General features: G+C 41.0%; 1 protein-coding gene across 4 annotated transcripts in view; it reads left to right on the top strand.

The window, feature by feature from the left end:
• The first annotated feature begins 10,580 nt into the window (after positions 1-10,580).
• Positions 10,581-22,905, top strand: part of gria3a (glutamate receptor, ionotropic, AMPA 3a) — a 72,492-nt gene continuing 60,167 nt past the window's right edge. The window contains exons 1-2 of one of the 4 annotated variants that reach the window (XM_034606308.1): positions 10,581-10,883; positions 12,067-12,225. In XM_034606308.1, the coding sequence (XP_034462199.1) occupies positions 10,796-10,883; positions 12,067-12,225 (247 nt within the window). In that variant the 5' untranslated portion in view covers positions 10,581-10,795. The remainder of the gene's footprint in view (positions 10,884-12,066; positions 12,226-22,905) is intronic. The other 3 variants (XR_004616025.1, XM_034606307.1, XM_034606306.1) reach the window with 3 other exon arrangements.

Here is a 22,905-nt window from a genome sequence, read left to right on the forward strand (position 1 = left end):
ACCCTATTTATAGATGCAGGCAATGTGGGGCATTGTTTGGAGGGAGGGGGTTGCAGTGGACTGAAGTGTCTTCAAACAGCAGCTGTAACGCTGCTTTACCCTTGATCTCGATCTGAGTGATTTACTGTACTGACATCTCTACAGTGACAAGCGTCAACAAACAGCAAGTATCGAGAGTTATCCTAGAAGAAGAACTTTGCAAAATCATCATAAGTTATGATCATGCAGCTAACTTCAGATTTTTACCTCTGCTAAGGAGGTCATGTTTTCATCCCTGTTTGTTTGTTGGTTGGTTTGAGTGTATTTGAGCAAGATTGCATAAAAACAACTCAGCAGATTTACTCAAAACTTGGCGGAAGGATATGATATGAGTCAAAGAAGCACCCATACAATTTTGGTGTGAATCTGAATCAGATCTGGAAAAAAATGTTCCACTTCCTTTAACATTGCAACATATATAAATATTTTTTTTACAGATTTCCCAGGGAATAATTCATGGATCTTGACAAAAAAAAAAACAATCAGGCACATTTAGGGAACTACTATATATTTATATATGAGTGTTAGAAATTTGGTGCAGCTTTATTGACTGTTGGGGCCTTGACGGAGGTATGCGCTCTACTAAGTGCCATAGTTACCAATATATTTCAACATTCCAGATCAGTACAACTACAAGGAGTCTTCAGAAAATTATGGAGAGCGTATGAACGCATTGGTTTTCTCTTGAAAACGGCAACAATAAAACCTGTTGTTTTCTGGGGATGATAAAGTCTCCACCTGTGCCAATCAGTCATCGTGTTTGGAGCTGTAATTGCACTTCCCCTTCGGGATGATCAGTGCAATCTGAAATGCGCCGCTGGAATGTGTTTACCAGATACGTGAATGAATGAACAAATGTTGGAAAGGATACTCGCTCTTTGTAATTATCACAGCGCAACGGAGCCATTTAAAGACTTGTGGTCTGCACATGAGTCACCTGCTCTCGTGTATTGATAAATAGTGTGCTTAACATACAATGCAACTATCAATGGATATTTAATATGCATTTTAAAAATCATCAGAGGCTCCCTGAACGTCATAAGCAGAACAAACAGGAAACATTCTAACTGAATATTACATAGAGATATATTGAATTATCGCATCAAATATAGAATACGTATAGACTTTTGTTTGCTCACAGTTTTTTCTCACAGAGGTAAAATATGGGGGGAATCAACTGAAAGTCAGCCAAAGGGCAGAGCGTCTAATGTTAGTTCTGTCCTTTAGAACATCTGTTGTTGAGATCTCATCAGGCAGAGAAGAGAGACAAGGAATCTTTTAGAAAACAGCACCCTGATAATTAAAATGGCCGGGCTCATTTGTTTTGTTCTGTGAGCACTTTGCCTGTGGGATATTCAGTTAAAGACGTTGGGATGTTTAATCAAATTTCCATTAATATTCATCTGTGCTTCTGCACCTTAGCTCCCTTTGGTTACCAGCATGCTGTTCGACTGAGGCCTCCTAATTACCAGATTCTTGGACTTTCGTTTCATCATTTTCTCCGTTTGTGCACAATCTGTTCTACAGAATATCATTTTGTTTCTGTTGCTGCTGTTTCTTGCAAAGCTTTACTTTGTTTGAGAGAATCAATTTGTGACAGTTTAATTACATACTCAATATAGTAATAGACAAGTGGACTTCCCCCCCAGAGGAATTAACCCTTTTTCAATGATGTAGAATCAGTTATTCATCATGTCAAGAAGAAAAGAAATGGTGGCGCACCGAAGCAATTCTGCCATCTGCAAACAATAAATACCCTTCACTCTTTCTTGACTAATTATTTTAAAGCACTGTGATTTATTCCTCTCCATATACACATTGCCTTGAGCTTCCTGTCATTCAACTGATATGCTAATGCTGGTGCCGGTTATAAAGTAGGACACACTGTATAAGCAGGATGATAAAGGCGCCCAAGCTAATATTTTTAAACACTGTACCCGACTGACATCTGTGAGATTACATGTTTTCGGTGAGGAATACAGATCTTCACTCATACCACAGTAGATGCTGTGGTTTTCAAAGTAAAAACGCTGATTACGAAAAAGTACTCAGTGGACCATGTGGACCACTCAGTAATATACAGCAAATAAAAAGGAGATGAAAGCGTACGTTATATGAACGTGCACTGAGGTATTTTAAGGAATGAAACAGGGGAGAGAACTGTTTTGAAAATGAAAAGAGAAACACTCAGAAAGAGAATCTCACCCCCATGTATGTATAATATGAGAGCTGTGCTTGCAGCTTGGTGCATTGGATTTTTTGGGATTACCCCCTCATGTTGTTCTGCAGACTTGCTAAAGCCTAGTGAAGATGGATGGCAGAGCGGCTGCGATCGGTTGCAGTATCATGTAAGTCACGCTGGCTTTTCAGTGGAAGTCAAATCAAAGCCGTAGCTGGGTTATTCAAGGATTTTGCTCATGCCTTTGTCACATCCTGTTTAGATTATTGTCGTGCACTTTCTCCTTGCATAACTCAGTCATTTTTAAAGCATCTCCAGTTTGGATTGATATTCCGCCAGCAAGCTCCGAGCAAAGTCTCCTCGTGAAGACTCATGTTTGACCTGTTTAAGCTTCTTAACACTCCGCTCAGCTCAAATTGATTTAAAAATCCTATTTATTACGTGTCACTCCCTCCAGAGCAGAACTCCAACTGAGTACCTCTGATCATTTATAGATTCACCGCCTGTAACACCTATGGATGCAGCAAAGTAAAATTCATACTTTATCAAGGGCACATACACATGTATTTGATTTTCTTTTACATCCCTGGGCAGTAGTACACGCAGATTGGTTATTATCTGTTTACTGGTGGTGATTTGCCACACGGCATACATATACTTTAATTCCCTGCTGAGACCCATAAACACTGACCAGTATTAAGTTATGAAAATATTTATCACACCAACATTTTTTTCATTTACTAAATAAGCTGTTTTAAATGGCTGATGAATACAATAGTTGTCTTTTTGACAAAGGGCATTCGTTTATTTAGCCATACTGAATATCTTTGTTACTGTTCCATGTGTTGCTATGAGATTTTCCTTTGCGACTTTGGTGGTTCCCTGTTTTTTTTCTCCCTCTAAGGCCACAATGAGGTTCACCACAGTGGCTTTTAACAAACTGTCTCAACAAATACATTGGATGGATCACCATGAAATGAGGTGCACGCATTCATGCCCCATTTAGGATGGATTGTAAAACCTTTGGTAATCCCCCGACGACTAGCAAGGCCATAGACCTGCGTCACCATATTTTCTTTCTTTAAAGAATATATAAAAACAATTGTTGAAACACAAGTGATAAAGTTATGTATCATTAATTTGTACAATAGATTATAAAACATACTGAAAACTCAATGAAGATGAAGATAATCTCAAGAGAAAAGTTTTGTAAAGAAATACACATTGTTGACAGTTTGTCCTTGTCCTGCTTTTAATCCACTGAAATAGAGTGGATGTCTACTTGTTATCCCAAATAGAATTATAAGCTGAGTGTAATTATATATAAATAAGGATTAATTAGACATTATACGAATTTGTTGTTATCATGTCAGGTCAAACACAGACACATCTCCTACTGTGGACTGCTGATAACTCAGAGCTGTCAGATAAAACCAGTGTCATGGTGGAAACTCATCTAAACTTTGCTTTTGTCCACTCAGCTGCTCCAAAGAAATACGTCATCTTCTCATTAAAACACAACATCCGCAGTGTTCAGCGCTGAAGCAAACTCTCATACTGATGAACTCACCGCCTCTGTGCACTTCAAATTATCGGGTTTGTGTTTCTGATGATGAGATAACCTGCTGAGATAAAAGCATGTCACTGAATAAGAATTGAATTATCAAAATCAAACTGAAAATGTGTAAAAACAACGCTGGCCTGTCTCCTAAGATGTGGTATCAGAGCACTTTCTGTAGCTGAAGCTCGGTGCTGAGCCACGAATACCTGCGCTTTACAGGAAGCCTTATAGGGGAATGAAACATAAACGCTTTATCGTAGAGTTTTACAACAATCAGTGATCTCGTTTTATCTCCTGACCTTTCTGGGGAGCTTGAGACCACTTACTGCAGCTGTAATGTCGGGTAACATAACACAAAGCGATGTCAGAAAATTTGATCTGGAGAACTTTACGTGCATTTTACTTTCATTGTTGTGTTGTTGTGGCTGCACATAAAACCTCTCCGGGGAACCACTTCACAGCACAAGCAGGCGTGTCACATGCTGCCCATTGTTTTGGTTGCGTTTTATTAAGTCCTAGTTAATCCAATGCTCAGCGTGCCCCCAGGTTTCCCCCCCCCCCCGTGTATGGCTGAATGCAAAGTTGTCATATTAAAGCAAAGAGTGCTGCAGTCCAATCTGTCGTGCATACGAGAGAGAGAGCAACTCGTTATCACACTTTTTTTGCTTGCTCCCTCTTGATCCCTGACCAAGAATAAATAATGGCTGAGATCCGCAGAGCGCCGCTTGGTTCTGAAGACATTGTTTACAGCTGGATTTCTCACCCTTAATTAACCAGTGCCAACCCTCGTTTACGCTATCTGCCCGAGGAGAATGAAGCCGCGCACGCTTCAGAGCGCTTGTACTGCGCGCTTTTCACTTCGCCCAGCGCACTTTGGCCCTCGTGTCACCTTCGATGTGAAACGCGAAGCCGTACACGTTGGCTGCCCTGTGCCACATCCGATTTCACAGGTTCAAGCTCTGAGTAATGACGCTAGGACAGAGGCCATGGCTAAATACACATTTAGAGAGGCAACCTTCAAAACAAGTATTATTTCAATTAATAATCTGTCAAACAAAAGAGCTGGCTCGGCTTTACAGCTGATAAATGTTTTAGAAATGATGCAGGAGCCCAGATGTGTCTTAGCTCAATGTAATTTAATGGCTGTAAAAGAACGTCAGCTTTTTATGAAATGTGGTGACGCAGACACTTACACAATGAAAGTCTAAGAGTTTCTATTTACATTTTAGCATCAGTTACCTGTTTGACAGTTGTTCCCACTGACTTTTAAATAGTAGAATCACTGGCCTTCTCTTGATGACTTGATTACTATGGCTGTCTTATTGTAACTGTGTGCTCTCTGTTACTGTATATGCCACTATATATTATGTATATTGTATATTACATATATATATCTGTACAGGAAAATAGTGCCTGTCTAATTCCACACATACTCCCTTCTCTCTCCAAGCAGTACCAAGGTCAGGTTATAGATAAAGGGCTAACCAACAGTACGTTGTAGTGTCATGTAGCTCATGAACTTTCATATCTTACTCAGATGTGCCAGACAGAGAAGCACCAACTTCAACTCTCACCAACTTCAACTCTTTTGCGTATTTTATCAGTGGCAAGATGCAAGGACACTATTTGATTTAGAAATGCCTACTTTAGGCTTAACTATCCAATAGGATGCGAACACCTACATGTAACATATAGAGTGACAAGCAATTGTAGCCATTCATGGATGTGCTGTTAGAATGGGTGACGCTAGTAGAGGGAGATATATGGGGAGGCTGTGGGAGACATCTTCAGACTTCGGGGTGACAATTGCTCATGTTGCTCTGTTAGCTTTATATTGTTCCACCTTCTGGTCTCCCTGATGCATCAAGTCTACAATGAAATCTTCTTCATAAGACATCAGCTGCTGCCTGAGTTCTCCTTTCACCAGCTTCCAGAAAACTTCCATCACAACGTGTAACACTGGATATGCCTGTATTTAGGCCACTCCACTCCCTCAGGCTTACAACTTGTGTGCATAATTCTGTGGGTATAACGTGCAATTGCTATGTATAAAACAAGGTTAAGATGAAAACTTTGATGGATTGGTATTGACAAGTGATCAACCATCTATGTTTTATGATTGATATGATACATCAAATAATTGCACATTATATATTTTTTCTACAATATGGGACCTTTATTAAATCCATTAATAACACTGGAAAAAACCCTCTTATCAGAATGTGATACTGGAAATCACAAAAAATTGGCCCTGTCTCACTGCAGCTGTAACACAGTCGGATTTCCTCGCTTGACTTTTGAGAAGACAGCTGACCTCACTTTGCATCAGATATGAACTTTGGCTTGTGGACAACGAGTCCTTTCAGAAACCTGTGAATGGTTCAAGGTCCAGGGATGTTCACATGTATCACACAATTTACACAGTTCCTTATTCAGTTAGATGCACACTTGAGTCATTCCTTGTTTACGGTCAGCACCGAGTGACGCCTTACGTCGTTGACTATATCTTAAACATTGTTCCTTGTTCAAGTACATTGTGTTCTTCAAAAAAAGCTTTAAAAAATAAAAAAATCTTACCAAGTTGTCATTGTTTTTGTTGGTGTTGTTAATAGTGTTAGTTTTTAAAAAGACTACTTACAGGATAAGGCCACTTAGGGGCCAGTGAGATTTCAGCTGGGGCCAGTGCCCCTCTAGACCCACCCCTGGAGCCGCCCCTGGTCAGTCAGTTGGATCCAACTCTGAGAAGGCAACACTGAAAGAAGACTTAATGAACACCAGCCTTTAATCACTTAAAACCTTGCTAATGTTTGCATGCAGTGCATCTCACTAACTAGCAGGGCTTCACCATTTATCATCCTACTGCCGGTGTTGCCTCTTGGAGCGGTGCCAGAACTTCACCATGCTATTAATTGGACCCACCATATGGTCCACACTTCATTAATGCCATTTTGACTAACACACCATGGGGAGTTATGGAGAGGCCTGCTGATATGTGGACTCAGTTGAATCCAACTAAAGAGGCTGACAGAGAGTGAGAGAGTCCCTGAGCAGATTTGCTGCTGTGCAGAGTGGGAAGCTAGGTGTGCTGTAGTAGCAGTGCGATGATATCCTGAGAGCTCGCCTAATATTCCAACACTTACGGAAAGAGTGTCAGATATGTGCAGGGGAACTCTTCACTGAGGGAATCTGTGTGATCCTCTGTGAAGCCAGAGGTTCGTAAGTAGAGGCTGCAAAGTCCTGCTGACACTAATTCTACCATAAAACTCATTAAGAGGCAGATAGGAAGGTGTAATAAAAATGACAAAAATATCATCATACTTTTTAAATTCACTACAGCATATACCTATATATATATATATATGTTTATATATATATATATATATATATATAAATAACATTTAAAGAAAGAGAAATGTTGGGGTTTCAGACCCTGACATGTTTTGGACGATATAAACATCATTATCTGGGGTGGAGTAGGTGCAATGTAATTTTTTTTATTCTGATCTTTACCAAATTTGTATTTTATTTTAGCTTTCTTTACCTTTAAGAAGGTTACGTTTGTTTTTGGAAAGCAAGATTACCACAAGGATGGTGCAGGGTTGCAGTGTGGGTCTGGAAGGAACCCATTAACTTTTGGTGCAGATCTGGATCAAGGGGCAGATCCAGGAATTTTGAAGGATGCATATTTGACATTTAAAGAATCAGGCACATTCAGCCGACTGATATCTATGTGTGTGTGTGACATTTGGTGCAGCTGGATTGAATTTAAGGCGACTGTGAGGTATGTGCTCTACTGAGTACGTAATCTAGATACTTACATATAAAATTACATGAAAAACTTAAACCTGCACCTTTGTTCATATGCAACAGTTATGAGTCAGGGTTTTTACTAATGAGCACATCAGTTGTCCAAAAAAGAAGTCCCAAAAAATGTATGTTAAAATTGGGAAATGTGGTTTTAATAAAGTAAAGTACTAGTTGTAGTACAAAATTGTAGTTATGTAAGTACTATTTTTAACCTTGTAGAAATAATGAAAATATTAATGAACTGAACAAACTGATATTATAAAATCAGCGGGAGATATGAAATTATAAAATAACTTTCAGTGCGTTTTCCCTTATTGCCAAATCGAGATGGGAGTTTAAAGAAATATTAATAACCCTGCTGTGTCTACACACATTGATACACGAGGTTCAGCTAGCCTTGACTGCACCAATCATTTTTTCTACATTACATTATCTGGTTCAGCAGCATGGATAATTTAGTAAAGTGTAGTTCATTGCAGGTTACACTGTGGGCTACACTTGGGGCTACACTTTACCCGTTGTTGTTTCTTTCCTCTGGTATATGTATGTTTTGCAAGGAATTTAATTTGAACAATCTTGAGTGTAGCTACAAGTGACCTGAAACTAATTGGATCATTTTTCCAAGTGCCACATCTACAATCCACACACACAGTGGTGCACGTCCCTCAAAAGGTCATAGCATCCACATAGTATTGTCTCCCATGCAATTGAACTAAATGATGGCGCAGTTGTTCTACTTACTGTGTCCTCAGGAAGATTAGAGCTGTATGCCGAGCATTAAATCACATCCAGATCAATAAGCACAGACTCTGTGTAGCCTGTTCCGCTGCGCAGCTTTTGCAGTAATCTAAATAGGAAGCTGTAATGATTTATACCATTCCAACACACATATACTGGATACAAATATATAATACACACCCGACCCTGTTCCAACTAATCACACTCAGAGAATAATTAGTATTGTATTGCTCAGCTAATCTAGGGGAATGTAAGAGTTGCCCATAGTGAGTAAGCAATACTGGAGTGAGCGCAACTTTAATGTGCTGAAAAAGAGTGCTTTTCTCTAAAACTACTGTGTTTCAGTAGATTTAAATCCCATTCCTGTGCATACTAAAGCATGGAGTCTGCTATGAAGCACTATAAATAATAACAATTAAATTTAAAGACGTGAAAATCACCTGTAAACAGAAAGGCTATACTCCGTTTACTGTTTACTCTGTTGGTAAACCTCTGGATGCTTCATATAACTCAGGCTGCGAACATTACACACTATTGATTTTAGACAGTAATGAATAGAACTGCAGTGTTTTCAACCAGAGGCAGTAAAAAAAAACCCAACAACATCAAGTTTGTGGTGTTTGCACCAAGTCATGTGCAACTGCTTTAGTATAATTGTATCCAGCTCTTGATGTCTGGAGCTGCTTTGTGATTGGCTGCAGGTTCGCTGACATTGTAAACTTTTAGGGCCAGACGTTACCTGGGGATCAAAGTGTGGGTGCTGCGCTGCTGGGGCAACAGTGTTGGTATCGACTCCTGTGTTACGAGTCTGATTGTCAGGCAGAGCACAATCTCTGTGTCTAGTAGGGGGTGTAATAATTTGTTGGACTATGTTAAACCACAGATTCCACAAGGTCAAAGATTTATCTGCTCGGATCTGTTCAGTGTTTCTCGTTCAAGACTTTAGTGGGTCGCCATATTCTAATGTCTTGTCCATGCAGACAGTCAGACCTCATAGTTTTGTGCGTACCCTCAAGTGGCACCAATGCAGTTCTCTCTTTTATGTGAGAATGTGTTGTACCTATCACTGTGAAAAGGAAACATCCTGCATGTGCTCTCCGCTACCAACATATAGATTTAATCAAATTCTGTTGGAAACATGGCTGTTTTGCCAGTTTTAAAGACATTCTCTTAATATTATGGGCTAAAAAATGACATTAACTTCAGGCATTTTGTGTATTAAGAGTCGCGTTTTTAATTGGCGAAAGCAATCAGCTACTTTCTTGAGACTCCCAACACCTTGATCAATCTAAAGCTGCTAACAGTGACAATCATATACTGATATTTTACCATTTGTCAGTATGGGGAAATGAACCTAATATCAATGATGAATTCAGTCGCATACAAATTAAATTGCATCTTCTGGACACCCTACATCAGCTGTTCGGCCTGAAGACAAAAATGAGTGTGAATTTAAATGACTAACACGAGTGAGTCCATTAGGATTCTAATATATATATATATATATATACACAGTATATATATATATATATATATACTGTGTATATATATATAAATACCAGTGATAACAGTAATAATTCAGTACATGAGCTACAACATCTACAGTCTCTGCACTTAAACACCTGCAGGGGACAGCCTAACATCATACTGATACTGTTCAGCATGTGTGGATGGATGGATGGATGGATAGAAGACATACTTGTATTTCAATCTTTGTGAGGACATTCTGTGACATAATGATCCCTACAACCTCACTATAGACATACAAATACACACACATGCACACACATAAGTCAGCATTGGAGATCTAGATATGTGTGTAAGTGTGGTGCTGCTGTGACTTTGCACCGCACCGCACCGCACCCGCACGCGCACACACACACACACACACACACACACACACACACACACACACACACACACACACAGCTGCACCGCCTCACACACCAACTCTGCAGTGACGTGAGGAGGAAGACGGGTGGCTGCTCTTATTATAATTCAACGTTAGGCCAAGTTTGATAACCCCCCTCCTCTCCTCCTCTTCCTCCATCCATCCCTCCATCCCTCCATCCCTCATCTCTCTCCGTGGTCCACCTCAAAGGTCTTTATCCCCAGTAAGAAGATCCGCTTCCCCCTCTCCTCCTCCTTCTCCTCCTCCTCCACCTCCTCCATCTTTGAGATTAAACATTGGCTGTGTGTCTCCAGCATCAGCATCAGCAGAGAGAGAGAGAGAGAGAGAGAGAGAGAGAGAGAGAGAGAGAGAGAGAGAGAGAGAGAGAGAGGTTGGCGCTGCAGTTGCGCTGGCACACATTCAACGTGGGTGCACACAGTGAGTGAGTGAGTGAGTGAGAGAAAGAGCCGCCGCATCTTGTGGATTTCTTTGCGCATAACCAGCCCGTGTACATGCTTCTCCCTGCTCCTCTTCCTCCGTCACGTCCACGCCACGAGTTGGTTTCACTTCTCGGAGAAAGATGTGGCATCGCGCAATAGCGACAGTCCTCGTTTTGTTGCGTTTTGCGGGCCACTCGCTGGCAGGTTTTCCGAATCAGATCAACATCGGTAAGTTCTCCCGGTTCCTCAGCCTTGCACGCACATCTCTTTGTTCACACAGTCTAAATAGGACACGTCTCTGTAGGGGCTGCACACATTGATTTAGTTCCGTGCATCACTGCCAAGTTGACTTCTCTTAAATCCTGGATGTTGCAGGTTTTTTGCGCGTCTTTGTGGGCGGATTGGTTAAAAATAGAGTTGATCCGAGTGGTCAAAATCTGCAGTGAGTGGTAACACACTCAGTCCTAACTGATGTAGTTTTCTGTTTCGAAATAAGTCAATAAATAGGTGCTGTCCTTCTCATGGAAATTAAAAGTGCATAGTGCATGTGTGTGTGCTGAAGGTATGGAAGCCCATTGCTGCCACTTTGTAGGAAAAATCCTGTAAGGCAATATGATGAGAAGCTTTCTCAGAGAATGACTTACTAAATCTAAAAAAAACGAGTTAGTATCTCAAAATTCTGACTAATGGTGTGTTTCATTCAATGAGATTACATACAAAGCTAACGCACAAATGGATGCAAATTTTGCGTCACTCACGCTGGGCAACGCAGACGGCGATCGCATCATTCACTTCACTCTCCTGAGTTACAATATTCGAGCGAAAAATGTGGGTGATGCGATGCCGCAAAAGCCAATCGGCGTTGAGAATGAAACTCACCAAAGACAGGTCTTCGCACTGATCCGAGCTAGCAGGTCACTAAACTGGCCACTCGTCAGGTCATGATGGAGATGTCATCCACACACAGTTCCTGGAGACACTCCACCCCAGAGCTGTGTGCACCTGTGGATGGTCCTGAGGACACACTGGCCTCTCCATTGTCTTCACAACATTTACAATGCAATTGCAGTAACTTCAGCCAGTGGTTATCCTCATTTATCCTCAGAAACAGGTGAATATTGTAGGGTTGTGTTTACTTGTGTGACTCACACGAGTACCTGCGAGTGAACACAAATGATCCTGTGGCCAAACTTGCTTGAGTAAAGGTAATTCAAGCATTAGGCTACTATCTCAAAATAAGGAGTTAGAATCTTAAAATAATAACTTACCAACTCAAAGTGAAGACTTAAATCTTAAAAATAATGACTAATGACTAACTAACTCATAATCTTTGATTTAGCATTCATCTCTTTTTTCTTTCACTTGTCAGAAATGGGCTTCCGTAACAGTATATGACATCTTTCCCTTCTAGGTGGACTTTTCATGCGCTCCACAGTGCAGGAGCACAGCGCCTTCAGGTTTGCTGTGCAGCTGTACAACACCAACCAGAATGCGACGGAGAAACCCTTCCACCTCAATTACAATGTCGACAACCTGGAGTCGTCCAACAGTTTCTCTGTCACACATGCCTGTGAGTAGCTACACACTGTATAAACCTCTCAGTAAGACAAGCTGGACAATGCGTTCACCGCTGTTGTTTTGGTTTTAAAAAGTTGAATATTATGTATGAACTGAATTTGATGTTTGAATGAAGTGGATGGTCACCGGCCAAGTGCCCTGCCTCATTGACCAACTGGATGATGGAGCATGACTGCCTCTAATTGGCCAAACACAGTGATTATTGTAGACCCAGTAATTCAGTAATTCCAGAGGAGCTGATGAGCAGCACTTACATGACTGTGCTGGAAAGATGGGAAAACACAAACATCGCTGCTCTGGCTGCTGCCATGTTGTGTGGCTTTAGGTGACGGCTGCACGTTTAATTGTGGCGGTGGCTAAAGGTTAAATTGGTTGCATCCTTCGAATTTGATTTGGTCTTTCTCCACTGTCAAATAAATGTCCCAAAGTAACCTTCACATCTGCACCTTGATAAATTGGCCTTAAGTTAGATATTTGACCCCTGTTCATTTGTTGATTGGTTGGTTGGTTTGTCTGTAAGCAAGATTATACAAAAAGGACCGATAGGATTTCCACAAAACTTGGTTTGGTACATGGGCCGAGAAAGAAAATCGTAATCCGTATCAAAGAGCAAATCCAGGAACCTTTTTTCACCATTTGGAGATTGTGAGTTTTCTGCATTTTTGTTATTTTCTCAGGGAATAATGGATTTAGAAAAATCTGGCATATTAAAAGGAAGTGATTGCATCTGGTACGCGCTCTACTGAGTGACACTCTAGTTGACATTTTGTTACTTCTGGTCTAATATAATCTAGAATTGCAGTCAACCTTAGGCTGTTGCCTCTTGATTGTCAGTCCCTTTGATAATGATTTAAAACATCACATTATGTTATACCAGCAGCACAGCAGTGCAAATTTGTCTGGCTGCACTTCTGACAGTTAAATAGTCTAACGTATCAACTGTAACATGCTGTAATCCTTGTAGTCATCTCCACAAACATGATGGATTTGATCGGAGCGGCTGCGTAGTGCGAGATGGCTTCATAATTGGTCTACCAGTCACTCTTCTGCCATGTAGGGCACCAAGATCTGTCTGGAGAATTAATTTGTTATCCTTCTTCCCACCAACTGCACTTCACACTTCATGCTTAAGAATCAGCTGCTGCCCTCCAAAGGCTGTCAGCTGCTGCAGAGACGCCTGTGTAACCTAATGAAGTGAGGAGAAGGCCTACAAAAAAAAAAGGAAATTGAGCAAAAGTGTAAACTAATAAATCAAAGGCTTGGTTATGATACAAATTCAGAATAGCTGTTGAAGTCATGTGGTTGTTGGTGTGTGGGTGTGTGGGTGTGTGTGTGTGTGTGTATGTGGCAGGGAACAAGGAGCAGCCTTGGGGAGAAGCTGCAGGCAGATGCAGGATTACACATACACGTTACACAAACATATTTGCACACTCACACCTTGACGCTGATGCCCTGTTCAACCACAGCCTTGGACTGTCGGCTGCTGAGTAATTACGCTGGAGCAGCTGTGGGGTCAGTGCTTAGCTCAAGGGCACTTCATCAGTTGTTGTTGAGGAAGAGATGTATGCTACATGCTTGGCTTGACCAGTTCACGGGTAAAGCACAAACCTGGGCCTGTTGTTCATTTTAATGAATTATTATTAGTAGTATTATTAGTTTTATTACATATACGGGATATATATTTTATATATAATATATATAGTGAGACTTGTATTTATTCCACGGGATACTACTTGGAATGCAGGTCTTTGTAACAATGCTGGTCTGCCACATTTGGCACCCTGTAGAGTACATTAATGAAAATAGTGGCCTGGATCTGGCTCAGACTATTAACAATTTAGACCATAGCCAGAGCTTAACTTTGAATAAACTTCAATTGATTGTTTTTGAAAGAATCTAAAGGTTTTTCCTTCTGAAGGATGAGAAGAAAAAAGAGATAATCAGGAGGATTAACCACAGCGAGATGTGCTGATGCCAGATGAAGCAAGAGGACTGATGCTAAATGCTCTCCAGTAGAAAAAGACCAGTCAGTGGCTCATTGAGCGGACCAGCCAGGCCAGTTTGTGACTAAGCCGTTGCTTGAAAACGCACCAAGCTCCACAATTCTTATTATAGTCATCTGGATTGTATAATATCCTGTTTCCCTGGCAGGTGTTGATGTGGCAACTGAATGTGATCATTATGAACTGCCGCATTTCTATTCTGGCAGCAGTTAAAGGTTAGTCATTGCTCTGCTTTCCTACAGCTCACCATTTTTACATTTTCATAACATCATAAAACGTTAAAGTGACTGAGACATTTGTGGGATTGTCTACAAAACTCCCTCTGGACCATGAAATAAATAATAGAGGGCCGTGCGGTTGTATAAAAGAGAGGAACTACTTTTTGTCCATAGCTCATTTGTTGAACCTTTTGTAGGACAACACTGCTACCCCCCAGCTGGGTCAGGATATAATGATTGTTACAAATCCCTGTTGGAAAATGACTCAGTTATTGGCAATAGGGATCAATAGGTGGAACGCAGTCCAGCAGCAGTAGCAGCAGTGTGTGTGTGTGTGTATGTGTGTGTGTGTGTGTGTGTGTGTGTGTGTGTGTGTGTGTGTGTGTGTGTGTGTGTGTGTGTGTGTGTGTGTGTGTGTGTGTGTGTGTGTGTGTGTGTGTGGGTGTGTGTGTGTGTGTGTGTGTGCTGCTCCAGTTTGTTCTCCACTATGGAAAAAATCAATCTTCACCAAGCTTTCATTTTCTCTATCGCAGTCGCTCTCCTCTAATAAAAGCCTGACTCTCCAACTTCCTCCGACCAGAGATGCAGAATTTTCAGTTCGACGCTTTTATTGCAGATGTGATAGTTAAAAAACAACAACATGCAAACGGCCAATGACACTAGCAGGAGCAGCAAACAATTTGCAGTCAGTGTAACTGGATTGAGTCTGACAAAGAGAGCCTCGCTGTGTTTATTATCTCACCAATTTGTGGCTGGAGTGAGGCTGCAGAACTTATTGATGTGACACCTTGCCGCAGGCAGGGATGGAGTGTGCATACATGTAGAAACAGGAGGCTTGTATCCATTAAAGACTGAGGTCAGGGCAGGGAGAGATGGTGGAGGCAGAGCTGATGGCCCCGCTGGACAATCAGAGGCGAATTAAACCAAGGGCCTGCGTGATCATTGCTTCTGGTTGTGGTGACAGGGAGGAGAGAGAAAAATAAAGCATTGGCGTTATCAGTCGTTTATTCAACATATGATTACGCTTCTGTGTTTAGCCTTACACTGCTTCACACATTTCTGCTAAGTGTAAAATGCATGAATGGAAATTTCTGAGTGATCTGTAAGCTTAATTTAGTTTATACATTTCCATCTGTTGTGCCGCTATGTGAAAAGGCCATATCATGCATGTTTTAAGATGTTCTCTTTTCACTCTCCTAAAGTGAGAGCCAGGATGGATGTTTGGGCCTGAATTTCCTCCAGAGATGAACTTTGATTGGATGAAATGTCAGTATTAATGTATGTTGCTTATTAAATAATCTATTATGGCCACCTATCCTCCCTCTGCTATGACTCAACCAGTGCTATGCCACTCAGACAGAGGCTGATGTGAGAGCTCTTCAATGTGTAGGCAATGCATAGTCCCACTAATGCAGCATAGACCAGTTAATGCAGCCAGATATCCTCCTCCTTCTCCTCCTCCTCCTCTTCTCCAGCTTCTTCTTCTACTTTTTCTTCTGCATTTTTAAGACTGCAGTGAATTCTTTGACTCATAAGATGTGTCCTAATAAGGAAATCTTGTGAAAAAGTTATTGTTGTTATTTTAATTATCTTACCTTGGTATCAGCATAAAATCAATGCAGGCTGGGGATAGAAGAAACAGCAACAGACAATTCCCAAAATATATTTCTAAAAATGTTTTGATTAAAAATGTGATATTAGAGCAGAATAGCTGCATGTGAAAGGAGAGTGGTCATATGTGATTTCTAAGAAAGTGACATTATTCATAGTTAGCTTTCTATACTGAATTATGATATTGAATTAACAATCTAATGGTACATAATATTTCATACATCATTTAAAAGGAATAGTTAAACATCTTGTGAAATATGTTTTATTCTCTATACCATTCTCGAGACATAGCTACAGCAGCTGCGTAGCTTAGCATTGTGGCTGCAGTCATACTGAAATCATATCTTCACTTCAATGAATCTATTGGTTGGGAAATAAACAGTTGCATGTTAACTAAATTGGCCACAGTTCCGCAAGTGCACTCTATCTTTCAGACCCATTAGACTAAATGAGTTATAAGTAAACATGAAAGGATAGTAATTGCAACAGATTGAATCGTTTTAATGTAAAAATTAGACTAAATATATTGAAATTTGCCAATTCTGATATGGTCGTACTCAAAGCCTCGAGTGGAATCTAAACGGAGAGCCCACCGTTCCACTCTTCTTAACAAAATGCTGCCACACTAATGACGTCTCTGTCATGATGACAATTCGTTTGGAGCTAGCCCAGAGTAAACATTCTGTAAATATTTAATAAGATGGATCTAGAAGTCTTCATTAAGGTGGGTCGAGTCGGAAGCTTTAAATACTGCAGGGGAAAGAAAAAGGTAGTCTGCCCCTTGTTCTGTCAAAAGTAACGGACGAATCCCGGATGGCTTATATTGTGACACTTTTCTGCTTGTGATCGTATCGCCACCGACTGTCTGACAGATGAGAATTTAGTCGGATGAGACCTTATCGTCCAACCATTCATTAGCATAACAACATGAGACATAACGTTTCTGGTCTGCTAAGCTAAGTGGCTGCTGGCAGTAGCTTCGTATATCAATATTAATGTCTAACTTCTTGGCCAGAAAGCAAGTGAGCACATTTCCCAAAAAAGCGGAACTATTCAAGTAAGAATTTAAGAATCTAACAACTAGCAAGCAGTTATTACTTCAGAAGATGTGGTTTCAGGAAGAAAAAAAATCATCAAGTGGATCATTAGAGCGTAAGAGCTTTTGCAAACATCAAAAGGTAAACAACAATTTGGCAACACTTTACATCGTGTTTGCTGTATTAGCCGTAGCAAAACAAACATCCAGGGATGTAAGCAAACAATACATAACCTCAGATCCATCATAACTCTTAGAACTAATTTAAACCGACAAGTCATGAATGATGCATGAGCACCAGAGACAAGGTTGTCAAATAGTTTGGCCCGAGGGAGAGCATTCTGCATGATGGTTTCTATCTTAATCCACACACGCTGTAGCAGCATCAGTGTCAGCGGGGTGACTGATAATCAGAAGCAGAACTCGTCCACTCTTGGCTTTTAAGCTGCACTCTGCATGCCTCAATTCAATTTATAAAAAAAAAACTGGCCTCAGATCCCTGCGTTTATGTATTCTGACAGGCGCTTGTGTTTACACGTGAAAGCTCCAAAATGGAACCTCTGGATTTGGGAGCCCCCTGAATAGAAAGAGAAACTCACCCAACAGCGTTGTCCCTTCATCGTGATGCACCGATAAAAATATCTGAGTTGCTGCTGCTGCGGCCAGAGTCCTGTCAGTTTGCATGACCTGCCCCGAGTTGACAAGCGCTCATCCTCCGATTCGTCATGGTGTTGCCATTATTAAGCGTAACACACACACGTGAGCTTTTGTAATGTCTTTGCAATAATCTTATCTAACTAAAGAGGGATTTCAGTCACAGGAAATGATACGTTCACTGACATGAACAGATGGTTTGACCCTTGGTTTAATAACAGCCTATTTGGACATACTGCTGTGGGGCAGTGCAGCACTCATGGGTCATCATGCAGCATAAATGCATCACCTCTCTTTGAACAAGGGAGTATTGATGCTAAATAAATGGCCTTGACCACAATAGAGGCTTTTAAACATCCTTTGACTGAAGACGCCAGCGTACCAAAACCAGAAAATCACGAATTCGGCCAAACAGGCGAAAAAAAGGATCCTCTTTCATGTTTTTCCTAAACTGAGCCTCTCAGCACTGGCTGGTCATATAATGCTGCAAAATGGCGGAGCAGTGCTGAATAGGTTTGGGGGCAAGCCACTGGAGATGTGCAGTTAGTCTTTCATCCTGTGCATCAGAATGCGCTTACATGCCAGTGCTGTAACAGAGCGACGGTGATCACTACTGACAAGCTACAGTGATGCTGCAGCAGTTTGTTGCAGTCTTACACAACGTCCTTCAGCGTGGCTGCCTCTGAGAGCTCTGTTGTTATTCAGTAATTTCGTTTTTTTTAAACCTGAGATTATCCAAGGACAACGAGTTGCGAAGTGAACCACACGGATTAAAGAAACAAGAAAACCCAAAAGATGCCACTGGGCCAGTGAATTAGCTATAGGACAAGCTGCTTTTATACGTTTGTAAAAGTTTTGTGGAAATTGAATTGTTAAATGTGAAGAAATGATTAATTCTTAATGTACCTGAAACAAGAATTTAAACCTTAGATTATTTGTTATTCATAGTTGATACTTTGTTACCTTTATTCATCCAAATTATTATCCATAGTTAGACCTAAGTGTCATATTATTATACAATATTGACCAGAACAGATGGTTAGAGATGATGAAAATGGATCATTTAAATCTTATAAATAAATATTTCTTGTATTGAAATGAAGAATTTCAATATTATGTCGAAACAACTTTGCACAGAGTCACCAGATTATTCCCTTCACTTTATACACATTTGCATTCACTTGATGTATTTCCCGGTGTCTTCTGCACTTTTTAAGTTCAGTGTATTGATTGCTCTGTCTCCTGTGATAGTGGTCCTTGGATGGTGTTTTTCTTTTTTTGCAGTATATGCAAAGCATGTGTAGGTGGAGTGTTAGCAGCGCTTTTACTGCAGTGCAGTGCAATATTAAAGTGTATTCTTTCATACGAGGCTCCAGTAGCCACAGGCCCTGTCTGTGTATCGCTGCTGTAGATTTCCTTCTGTCATGTTGTTTTAGCATGTGGGCTGTATCCAGTTGTATTTCTCAGATTAGGGCTAATCCAACGAGTGTTAGCCCCGCTTTTTTTTGTTCATAATGGGTATCTGCAGGGGGTGGCCCAGTGAAAGAAAAATATGTGCTCCTTACAAAGCTATGATCTGTGGAGAGGAGGGAATTCCAGCCAACTTGCAACCACACTGCCTGAGGAGAAACACCTACTCAGGCTCCAGTCCCGATATGCCTCGCGCTTACGCTGTGGTTGGTCAACTGAGACGAATTGCACAACAATGCAGGCTGTAATGCGGATACAAATATGAAACACTTAAATGTCATAACACGGAGATCGTTTGAACTGGGTGCACTTGGCCTTCAGTGAGATTTTCATTTCAAAACAAAAGCTTACTGGGATTTTTCTGGTAAAATGGAACTAAGGTTAGGTTGGAACTGTCCTGTCAGTGGAAGGAGCAGATGAGATTTTGAAAAGAGTCATTTTTAAAAAGCTCATGCATAATTTTGGAAATATTGCCTAAAACATGCTTTATGGCCACTACACAGAAACACTAAAACAGTGTATCTGGTACTTTGAGCTAAATGCAGGCGTCAGCATGTTAACATGCTCTCAGTAACAATGCTGATGTGAAGCAGGTAAAATGCTACCATCATCATCACCATCATAGTATAGCACGTTAAAATGCTAATATTAGATCATGAGGATTAGTATAAACAGGTTAATGGACAGATTAAATGTTTGACCTCATGACAACGCTGGATCAAACGTTAAGTAGAAAAGATTCATTCACAAGGTGACGGGAAGATTTGAGCCAAATATCTTGGCAATCTATCAAAGATCAGATATCAGATATAATTGTGACCTTAACGTGTCACAAGAGGAGGAGTCAGGGGATTACACTTAAATCATTGGAATAAATTGTCTAAAGATTATGGTACACATATATATATATATATATAAACAATTGTACTCTTAGTCCTACACTGTAGCGTACGAAAACACAAGGAAAGGAACAACATCTTTTGAACTTGGCTTCACGTAAAAGTTACGGGAGGATTTTGAGAATGACATGGGACAGAAATTGATTTTGCTTTTTAAAAAACATTTTGCCTCTATTCCTGTCTCATGAAACAGACGTGTGAAGTGTTCTTCTGCTTTGAAGACAGACATCAACCATGTTCAGGGTCAGGATTGGGCACAGTTGCACAGTTTTGTAGACAGTTTTGTTCAGTGCTCAGACCTTCGCTGACTTACATGCGCGTGTTTTTAAATGTGGCCTTTGATTTGACACGGGTCCATTCAAGACCCTGCTGCTTTCTCCTCGTCGTCAGTGCAGAGGAACATTTTATTTGCAGACTTTTCACACATGCTCACAAGTAATGATGCACACGTTGATAGTATATTGAAAGATTTGTATGTGTGAGCCATGTAAGTGGGTGGTTCTCTGTGTGTCCACGATGTGAACTCTTCTGTGTGCCTTGCTGTGTTCTCTCCAATGCGTTTTGGATAGACAACAACCCCCATCTCTCCAAACAAGCAGAAGCACTTAGTTCTCTGTGAACTGATGGCAACACGACTACAACTGTCAATACTGAGAATGTTTGGAAAACACCTGCGACACTGTGCCAAGTGTCCAAGCTCCTGATTCAGACACCGACGGATAAATATTCTCGCAACATCCTGTCCTGCTGACACATTTAGCAGATTGATGGCAGAACGCTAAGGATGCACATTACCTGGAATAAGAGAGCAGTGATGTTGTCTGTGTATTCTTATCCTGCAAATCATCATCTGGAGAGCGGCACAGATTAGCTGCCCAGTTCATTTCCACGAGCAAACACTGAGTTCGCTGTGTGTCTGTCACTCAGCACATTTACTAGATTTGTTGGCTCGCTCTGTCCGGCCTTGTAGATTATCTTGTTTGACAATCTTTGAAATAGAACTTCATTAGCTTTAGTTTTGGAGATGTGGTTATTCACAGCTCCGTGTTCACTCCTCTCTTGGCCAGAAAGCAAGTGAGCACATTTCCCCAAAAAGTGGAACTATTCAAGTGAGTATTTAAGAATCAAACAGCTAACGAGCAGTTATTACTTCAGAAGCTTTGAGAGTATATTACTTTTTATGCCTCTATATGCTGTCAACAGCCAGTGGCAGGAGACATACAATGTTCTCGGATTGTCCATTCATCTGATTCTTGTGAACATGACACCTCAAGAATGCAAAAAAATGTCAGTTTGACTCAAGGATGAACTGATTATATTTTTGGTGGGCAAAGGTCAAGGTCACTATGACCTTTGAAACCATGTTTTTGGCCTCTGTACCCTGGAACTGAACTGGTTGGTTGAGGCATACAACTGCAGGGTCATCAGCAGGTCAGTCTCAATCTGTCCAACACTCCGGTGCTTTCTGACAAAAATACCTGCTCAACTAATCACACGTCCTTCAGCCTCCCTCTGCTCTACTCTGTTCAGTGCTCATTAGCTAATTAGCAAATGTAAACACACTAATCTCCATATATCTAAGATGGTGATCGTTACAGCCATCAGACCTGCTTAGTATCAGAGAGTTAGTGTTGCCACTGTGATTTTGTGATGTTCATATCAAGTGTTAGCATTTAGCTTAAAGCACCAGTGTTTTAAAGCGAAGCCGCACACTGACTGACAGTAATTCCTGCTGTTATATGGTGAAAAGTCCAAGTAATTCCAATGTTTTTGTGTCCAAGGGCATGAAACAATGTTCTGCATAATGTTATTATCCTCTATGTAGCTATAAGGCTTGAATAGATGAATAGAAAATAGTCCTGATTAAATTTAGGGGCAGAATTACATATATCTGATATGACGTCAGGCGTCACAGTGCAACAGTGTAACTGTCTCCTCAGTCGGTGCACATTCTGCACCTCATGTTAATATTATAATAAAGAATTTGGTGGATATATTCACTGATTCCATCTTCTCTTCACCCCGTCCTCTATGAGTCGGTAATTTTGGGACAGCAGCTGCATGTGTGCGCTGCCTGCTCTGCCTCTCTTCTCTTACTAAACATGTGACCCTGGGTGACCGGGCGAGACAGGGGAACAAATTGAAGTCTTGCTGCTCGGCTTTGTTTCTCCTCCGGTGTTGCCGCAAGCACTGATCTCAGAAAAGAAAGAGGTCGAAAAATAACTTTCCACCGGGCAGAAGAAAACACATAAACAGGTTTATTTGTTATCGTCACAGAAAGTAGAATTGTTGTCCTTGCTTTGTGCAAATGCAGTAGCATATCCAATCCCTCCAAACCTTGAATCGCTCCCCAGGGGCTCTGTCCGAAAAAAGTTCCCTCCCTTATCTCAGTGTGACTCCTCTATCGCTCTCCTTATTCACACTTTCTTATATGCATCAGGTTTCATTTCCTCGCTGCATGGGGACAGCAGCTACTTTCCATTCCCCCCTCAGCAACAGGGCTTGAAGAATTCACTTTGTTCTGCTGTGCATACACTGCACAAGTTGATCCCTATACATCAGTTTTATGTTAGACCCAGAAAAGATTCCATCACAGCAGAGACCCTGAAAGCTGTGAAGCTCTGAGCTGCTGACGTGAGAGAGCGCTGGTGCCACAGGAGCTGCTGTATCCACATGTTTAAGTTTGACGAGGTGGAGAGAAGTGGAGAGAAGCAGAGAAGTGGAGGTTGAGGGAGAAAAGCCAGATACCGACGGTATAACGGGCAAAGTAATGACACAGTA

This window comes from Hippoglossus hippoglossus, chromosome 14 (assembly GCF_009819705.1).
Source record: "Hippoglossus hippoglossus isolate fHipHip1 chromosome 14, fHipHip1.pri, whole genome shotgun sequence".
Taxonomy (NCBI): Eukaryota; Metazoa; Chordata; class Actinopteri; order Pleuronectiformes; family Pleuronectidae; genus Hippoglossus; species Hippoglossus hippoglossus.